Below are 9051 nucleotides of genomic sequence, written 5' to 3' on the forward strand. Positions count from 1 at the left end.
ATTTGGCATTTGTTTTTTACGGATTGGCTAGCTTCACTTAGCATAATCTGCTCTAATGCCATCCATTTCCCTGCAAATTCTATGATTTTGTCATTTTTTAATGCAGAGTAATACTCCATTGTGTATAAATGCCACATTTTTTTTATCCATTCGTCTATTGAAGGGCATCTAGGTTGGTTCCACAGTCTTGCTATTGTGAATTGTGCTGCTCGAAATAGTCATTTTAAAACAATAACACACAGTAAAATTACTAGGAGTGCTTTAAAAAGCCTTTTAAATGTTTATGTCCAAATTGGGTAATTTTCAAAAACAGGTTTGAAAAAAATAAAAGTAGTACATGGTGGAAGTAAAAAATGATTCAAATAGTACTAAAGAGGATATAAAGTTAAAAGCATAAGTCCTCCTGACACAGCATCCAGAGGTGATTGCTATTTAACCATTTCTTCTGAGCTGGGGATGCTGGCAAATGCCTGTAATCCCAGCAACTCAGGAGGCTGAGGCAGGAAGATCACAGTTTTGAGGCCAGCCTTGGCAATTTAGTGAGACCCTGTCTCAAAAAAATAAAAAGGGTTGGGAGTGTGGTTCAGTGGTTGAGCACCCCTGGATTCAATCTCCAGTACCAGAAAACAAAGTTTCTTCTCTGCAGGGTATACATGGTCTGCTAATGGCTTCTCTTACCTAACGATTTATCCATCATCTCCCCATAATATATACATAGAACTCTTAGTGTTTAAATAAAGGCCTAGTATTCCATTTTTAAAAATGTATTATCACTTATTTAATCAGTCCCTACTGACATTTAGGTCATCTGTTGTTTTACAATGAACACTGCAATGAACATCCCTATCTTATCATTTTGTCCATGTATCTATGTAGAATTCTAAAATGACCTGTAATGACCTACACGCTGTGAAACTGAATATAATGGAACTCTCATGATTATGTTCCAATATATGAGGAAAAAAAAATCATGGCACGTGGGCCTGACCTAATTAGGTGGGTCTTTTAAAAGAAAAGGGCTTTCTCCAGCTGGCTAATGGCAGAATTCAAAGATGCATTTGAGCCTAGAAGAAAGCAAAACATCCATACTGGGCATAACATGGGGGACTGAATGTCAAGGACCTGCAAGTAATCTCTAGAAGTTAAGAGCGATAACAAGTCAAAAGGTAGAAAGAAAATGAGAACCTTAATCCTGCAGTTGCAAGGACTGGCAACAACTAGTGACCTTAGAGAAAGACTCCTTGATTTTAGCTCAGTGAATTCAGCCATGCTGTACCTGAACTTCTGACCTACCCTTACTCTTAGATAATAAATGTACTTTTTTAAGTCACTAAATTTATATTAATTGTTTTACGGCATTAAATATGTTATGCAATCTACATGATAATTTTTGGTCGGCGAAGGTACCAAGGATTGAACCCAGGGGTGCTTAAGCACTGAGCCACATCCCCAGCCCTTTTTGATGTTTCATTTTGAGACAGAATCTTGCTAAACTGCTTAGAGTCTTGCTAAATTGCTGAGTCTGGCTTTGAATTTGTGGTCCTCCTGCCTCAGCCTCCTGAGCTGCTGGGATTTCAGGAGAGTGTGACAGTGCCTGGCCTGCAAGATAAATTCTTACAAAGTAAAAATGCTAATAAAATTTTTATAGATATTGCAAACTGTTCTCTAAATACTCACACCAATTTAAACATCCACCAATGGTAGATCTACTTGTTAAAAATCTTTCTGTTGATTCACCAGGGCTGTTATGATCTGCATCTTGCCCAAATGCAGTTGACTTTTCTATCAGAAGGAGTTTTTAAAAAGTATTATTACTCTAAAATTTCTTTCAATAGCAACAACCTTTCCTTTCAGGCTTTCCAAGGAAGGAGGCTGCCATCTCACATCTAGTTGCAACTGGCAACGAGCATTAATACGAGCATATGAAACACTATCCAGTGAGTTCTATGGACCAGCACAGGGTTCTGGGGGCTCAATAAACTCCAAGTTTCTGAAAAATAATTTAAAAGTTTTAAACTTGAATATTTTGAGGGCAATAAAACTTTACATATTTTATAATATATTATTTCAAGATGATAATCTCAGAAGAAAAATCTGAATAGGACACAAAGTGAAATCTATGATCAAAATATCAACTATATTAACATAGTATTTATGCATATTAAGGATTATTCAGGGAAAGGGGTAGATTTTAGAGCCAGGTGGAGCCAGCGTGGTGGTGTATGCCTGTTGTCTCAGCTACTTGGGAGGCTGAGACTGGAGGATTACAAATTCAAGGACAGTTAGGCAAGGTAGTAAAATAGTGAGACATCTTGAAAAAACAAAACAAAAATTAATTAATTAATTAATTAAAAACCTACCACCAACAACAAAAATAAAAAACAGAACAAAATAAAGCCAGATGGGACCAGAGAGATTTAGTTTAGCTTCCTTGTTTACAGAGAACATGCTAGGCCAGGACGGTGGCACATGCCTGTAATCCCAGCAGCTTGGAGGCTGAGGCAGGAAGATCGAAAGTTCAAAGCCACCTCAGCAAAGAAGTGAGGCCCTAAAGCAACTCAGTGTGGCTCTGTCCCTAAAATATAAAAAAGGGCTGGGGATGTGGCTCAGTAGTTAAGCACTCTTGGGTTCAATCTCTGGTGCCAAAAAAAAAAGGAAGAAGAAAAAAAGAAGACTACAACCCAGATAGGGAAAGTCACTAGTTCAAAGGTTCAAGATCCTGTGCCTGGTTGAGTTGGTTGGTCAGTGGCTCTTGGTTAGAACCCTCCAATGTGGGCGTAAACTGTGCATCTTCCTCAATTTTGGAGTCCCAAAATCCTGCAAAAGTTTGGGTGATCCTTCAATCCAAAAAAAGAGAGTCTTCCTCAACTTTCATCTCAGAGTTCCTTGGAGTTTTCTAGCAGCTTCTGGTAGCTGTGGCCTGAACTGAACCTGTGGCCCTCTTGTTAGTGGGCAGGGACCCCAAATGCAGAGCAGTTCCAACATGCAGTTTGCTGGCTCCTGGCCTCCTGATCATTCCCTGGTTTGTTTTTAAATTAGCTAGTAATGTTTTAATTTAAAAAAAAAATCCACTTTCATTAAAACTTTTTTTTATATTATTGTATTAATAGTTGAAAACAACCTAAGCTCCCTTCAATTGTTACTAAATTGAATACACACGATAGGGCATTAATAAGATGGAGTACTTAAAAAATATTAAAATAACATTATAAAATCATGATTTAAAAATATATATAACAATACTGAAAATGCTATTATGTTAAGTGAAAAGATAAATTTATTTAACAGTATAAGCCAGGCATGGTGGCAAGAATCTCTTCCATCTCAGTTGTTCAGGAGTCTGAGGTCAGTCTGAGCAACACAGCCAGACCCAGTATCAAAAATCAAAACAAAAACCCAGTGTAAGTAATAAAAGCCAATTTTTATTTTATTTATTTTATTTTTTAGTTGTAGTTGGACACAATGCCTTTATGTTTTATAATGTGGTGCTGAAGATCAAACCCAGGGCCCTGCACATGCCAGGTGAGCACTCTACTGCTAAGCCACAACCCAGCCCAAGCCAAATTTTATTTTAAAAATATACATAGATAAATCTATTTCAATTACTTCATAACAGATTTTTATTTAGAGAGAAAAAAGGCCAAAAAACTATATTCCAGTTAGTGAGATCGTGATTATTTCTAAATGGGGTAATTACAGATAATTTTTATCTTCTCTGTGTTTTCCAACTATCCAACATTTATTAGTTTATAAACATGAGGGGATCCAGGCATAGTGGCGCACTCCTGTAATCCCAGTGGCTCAAGAGGCTGAGGCAGGAGAATCACAAGTATAAAGCTAGCAATAGCTAGGTGCTGAGCAACTCAGTGAGACACCCTGTCCCTAAACAAAATACAAAATAGGGCTGGGGATGTGGCTCAGTGGTCGAATGTCCCTGAGTTCAATACCCTGTACCAAAAAAAAAAAAGGGGGGGGGTACTCAAAAGTTCTTTTCAAAATAAATAATAAATATTTATCCTCCTAAAAGGAGGATCTTAGAGGACTCTTAGTTTTTACCAGGAAAAAATAAATTTGAGTGGTACTCAAAAAACATTTGAGTTCTACTGATGTTTTTTCCCTTTATATTTGATTCACTTTTTAAATCTTTTTATTTGATTCACTTTGGAACAGGCTAAAGAATAATTAAAAAGACTCCAGAGAAATGAAAATACTTACATTCCTGTTTGAAGGTGAAATATTCTGTAAGATGCCTGCATTCATGATTTCCTCGAAGCAGAAACAATGTTTTAGGATGATTAATCTTTAAACTCCATAAATACAGCACACACTACAAGACAAATTAAAGGATAAAATTTCTTTGTGACTATTATAACACACAAAGACACATTATATAAATCCAAGTTTGGACATAACTTTCCTATGTTCATATATAATACACAAAAGTAAAACTCTGTATCATGTACAACTAAAAGAATGTGATCCTAATTAGAATAAGTTACACTCTATGTATGTATAATATGTCAAAATACACTCTACCATCATGTATATCTAAAAAGAACAAATAAAAAACTGAAAGTGGCTTGCTATATTAGCTCCAAGGTGCAAAATAAAATCAACTTTTGAATGTATAGATATGCTTGTTGCCATAGAATCTGAAAGAGAATAGCATACAGAAAACCTCCCCTTAATGTTTCCATAGTTTATGTAAATATGTAGACCTCTGACAAAGCCACTCACACACATACATATTTTAGTCACAAAAAGGAATATATAAGCCAGGCGTGGAGGTGACCACCCCTGGTTTAATTCCCTGTACAAAAAAATTTTTTTAAAATTATACACACACACACACACACACACACACATAAAATGATTCCAATTTTCTTTTAAAAAATTTAGAAACATAAAGGAAGGGAAAAAAATAAAGTATTAATGATGATTATTTCTGATTTTTAGAAGGTTTTTGTTTTCTTAGATTCTGTATCTCCAAATTTTTCTACAAAAAATGAACTATTTGTAATAAAAAATACATTCAGGATTCCACAATCTTATTTTCATCCATTTGACAAAAACATCATACTTATGGCTATCAAGGGAATGGTAAAAAAAAATTATTTTTCATTTACATACTTGTATCATGTTGGACTAAGCTGTAGCCTATAGAATTTATAATCTTAGTAGTTTATAAATCTAGTGACTTCCAACTGAAATTAGATATATCCCACAATTCAGTTCTGAAACTGATACAGCACTGTCACCTTCCAGTTTCAATTCATATATCTCTTAAGTTATTCCAGAAAAACCCTTTCAAAGTTAGCCAACATCAAATAACAGAATAAATCCATAAAGAAACTATGAGTTATTAATATTCATTCAACAAATAATGCATAGCTACTGTGTGTGAGGAGACTTGCTAGGTCTCAATATGAAGAATATTGAAGATAATTAAACCAGTGTTTTTCATATTATACTGAAAGATCTTTCATATCTGTATATCTCTATAAGACTGTCCAGGGGCTGGAGTTGTAGCTCAGTGGTAGAGCGCTTGTCTCATAAGTGTGAGGCACTGCGTTCAATTTCCAGCACCACAATATCATAATAAGCAAAGTAAAATAAAGGTCCATCAACAACTAAAAAAATATTTTTTAAAAAAAGACTAACAGGTTCTTAAGAGAACATGAATTCTTTTTTTTTTTTTTCCCAGTACTGGGGATTGAACTCAGGGCCTAGTACATGCTAGGCAAGTATTCTGCCACTTAGCTATACTTCCAGCTCATGATTTTTATTCACACAGCCTGTCACTGAGTTGGCACTCAGGAAATTTTGTTGATTTGTGAGGAAAAAATTCTCTGAATACAGCATAGGTGTACAAAAAGCATTGCATATTTAAAAAAAATTAGTTGTAGTTGGACACAATACCTTTATTTTTATTTGTTTATTTTTATATGGTGCTGAGGATCGAACCCAGCGCCTCGTACATGCCAGGCAAGCACTCTACCACTGGGCCACAACCTCAGCCCCCAGGCAATGCATATTTTTTACATGTGCTATATTAAATGAATTAAAACTACTTTTAAATTATGAGTTAACAATAAGAAGATAATTTGACCTAATAGTTATGTTTAACAAGATGTCTCATTAATTAAAATGACTAAGAGTTTGGTAAAAAATTAAATTAAAAAAATTAAAAGCTCTTCAGCCTCTGAAACCTCATCTTATAATTACACAAAGACATAAACTTTCAATGTGTCTTTCAAACATTCATATTTTTGACTTACTGTCTACTGAAACACAGTAGCAACAGGGAAGCTTTTCAGTGACAGCCCATGATGAACTCCACCTATCTCTAGTGCCTTAATTTAGACACTGTGGACATTAACTGAGCAGCAGGAGAACTTGCAGCAGGGAAAGGGCAAAGGGCACTTATTTTCTTAGTTCATACCATTAACTTTTGTCCTCACATTTGCACTAAATTAATTTTATGCAATAGCAAAATAACACTGAACTTCTCTGATTCATGAAATTAGACTGCAAATCTAATTAAAGAGTAAAATTAATTAATTTTGCTGTTTATTTTTCCTTGAGCTTCAAAAAAATGACACTGCTTTGGTTGACCATTGGGTGAAAAAGATGACTTGTATTTAGGAATGATGCTACATGAAAAACCAATTGTTCACCTCCAGGGACATATGCAGGACACTGAGATTCTCATACTATAAGGGGCCAAGCAGGACTAAAGACAGCACAAGAGCAAGCGGACTCAATTTCTCATCCCGTGCTTCTTCTGGAGCACATTACAAATTCAAATAGCCACACTATTTCAAAAGCTACTGTACTTTTATTTGCCAAGCATACAGAGTTCACTCAATGGACATTAAATATGAATGTATGGTGATTCCACTGTACTCCAAACCTTGCATTAGGTTCTACAGTAGTTTTGTCTCTTATACATAAAAGCTTATATTAGTTTTTAATTCTAACCATGTTCCTATAGTTCAATTTTCAAAATATATAAAAGCAAGTTGTGAATTTTCATTAACTTAACTGCAATTCATTTTTTCCCTTCAATGAACATTTATTAGGGGTTTACTATGTACAACAGTATTAGAAATTATACCTACAAAAAGCTAAGTGCCTACTTATTTACCATTGGCCGTTAATCTAAGAGTTCATTGTAGCTCGGCAGTTTATGATCTTATAATTAAGGTCAGCTAATTCAATCCCTGTTTAAGGGAAAAGCAATTTACGTCACTTATATGCAGCAAGTACACTACCTTCAAAAAGGAAAGGTTGATAAAAATTAAATTTATTTTCAAAATTGGGTTAATATAGTCTTATATGCCAGGTTTTCTTCTTTTTTAAAAAAATAGTTTTTTTAATTGTAGATAGACACAATACCTCTCTTTTATTTATTTATTTTTATGTGATGCCAAGGATCGAACCGAGTGCCTCACACATGCCAGACACATTTGCTACCACAACCCCAGCCCCTATATGCAGGTTTTATAATGATAGAAAAAGGAATAGTCTTTTTCTGTCAATGGAAAACATTTATTTTTTTAACTGTTGAAGTAATAAAGTTTATATAAATTTTACCAGTGTTAACATTTTAATTTCTTCTACCAAAGAATGAAAAGCAAATCTTTTTAATGGTAACATGATAGCTCCAACATAGCTGGTTGCATTTTTACCTCTATACTGAAATAGCCTCTGTCCACATAGTCACCCAGAAAGAGGTAGCGTGTGTTACTCGGTGATCCCCCTACTTCAAACAACTTCATCAGGTCAAAGAACTGTCCATGAACATCACCACACACTAGGCAAAAAACAAATAATGTAAAGTGAAAATTTATGTCTTAGAAAAAAAAAAGGCATTACACCAACATGGATTACAGTTTAACTAATTTAAGTCACTTTTGACTGGATTGCTATGTAATGGTAGTCAATATATTGATATGAAATATTCCCACTAAGAATGTTAGTCATTTAAAATTACATTTCTTCAAGGACCAACAAACATTCTAATTAATCCTAACACAAACACTATCTCAAAATTCACAGAAAAAAATTATCATACCACCTTTAAGTTTGTAATCATTTCTCAAAATTAGCTCAAATCTAAGTGTAACCCTGGAAGTACTTTACATACCAGTGATTGGAGCTTCCACTTCTATCATAGTTTTCTCTTGTCTCAGAATCGCAGCCCCATCATTGATTATCTTCAAGGCTACTTCCTCTTCCACTCGGCCTTCCTTAACCAAATGGTTTTTCAAAATATCAATTTTAGGTTTCCCATTCTCAAACACTTCCTTCAAAGTAAGCCGTTTGGTCGGAGGAAAGGGAACAGCTAGAATGAGAAAAAAGTAATTTAAAATAAAATGTATAGATAACAACCATGAACGCAGTTCCTTTATGTGACAAATTAATTTCGATAAATCACTGTAATTTCACATCCACAGCACCAGAACTACATGAAAAAAAATTCTAAGATACTGTATATCATAAATGATTAATTATAATTTTTAAAAAGATCACAATTTGAGCTGGGGATGTAGTTCAGTGGTAAGAATGCTTGCTTGCCTAGCATGTGCAACATGCAGGGTTCCATCCTCAGAACCACAAGACAAGAAAGAAAGAGGGTCAAGTCAAAAGTCAAAAACTTTTGTACAAATATGATATTTTACAATACAAATATGATCAACTTGAAGGTGGTTCAGGAAATAAATGAAAACTAAAACAAGGAACTAGATGATATGAATATCTTTATCTTTCTATCTATGGAAAAAGTATTTAAAATGAAATTGGTTAAAACAAATGGAAGAAAAACAATCTTTTTTGCGGGGGATACCAGGGATTGAATCCAGGGGTTCTTAACCACTGAACCACATCGCCCTCCCCTTTTTAAATTTTATTTAGTGAGAGGGTCTCGCTGAGTTGCTTAGGGCCTCAATAAACTGCTGAAGCTGGCTTTGAACTCACAACCCTCCTGCCTCAGTTTCCAGAGCCACTGGGATTATGGGCATCTGCCACCTCCCCCACCCCCCTCACCCC

At 34.9% G+C, this 9051-nt stretch overlaps 1 protein-coding gene across 2 annotated transcripts in view; it reads right to left on the minus strand.

The window, feature by feature from the left end:
• The window catches only part of Ppp3cc (protein phosphatase 3 catalytic subunit gamma), a 44584-nt gene extending 36209 nt beyond the window's left edge, over positions 1-8375 (minus strand). For both annotated transcript variants that reach the window (XM_015499506.2, XM_015499505.2), the window contains exons 1-3: positions 8150-8375; positions 7692-7816; positions 4216-4327 (exon numbers count right to left, since the gene is read on the minus strand). In XM_015499506.2, the coding sequence (XP_015354992.1) occupies positions 4216-4327; positions 7692-7816; positions 8150-8177 (265 nt within the window). In that variant the 5' untranslated portion in view covers positions 8178-8375. The remainder of the gene's footprint in view (positions 1-4215; positions 4328-7691; positions 7817-8149) is intronic.
• Between the last annotated feature and the right edge of the window lie 676 nt (positions 8376-9051).

This window comes from Marmota marmota, unplaced genomic scaffold (genome assembly GCF_001458135.2).
Source record: "Marmota marmota marmota unplaced genomic scaffold, marMar, whole genome shotgun sequence".
NCBI classification, from domain to species: Eukaryota; Metazoa; Chordata; class Mammalia; order Rodentia; family Sciuridae; genus Marmota; species Marmota marmota.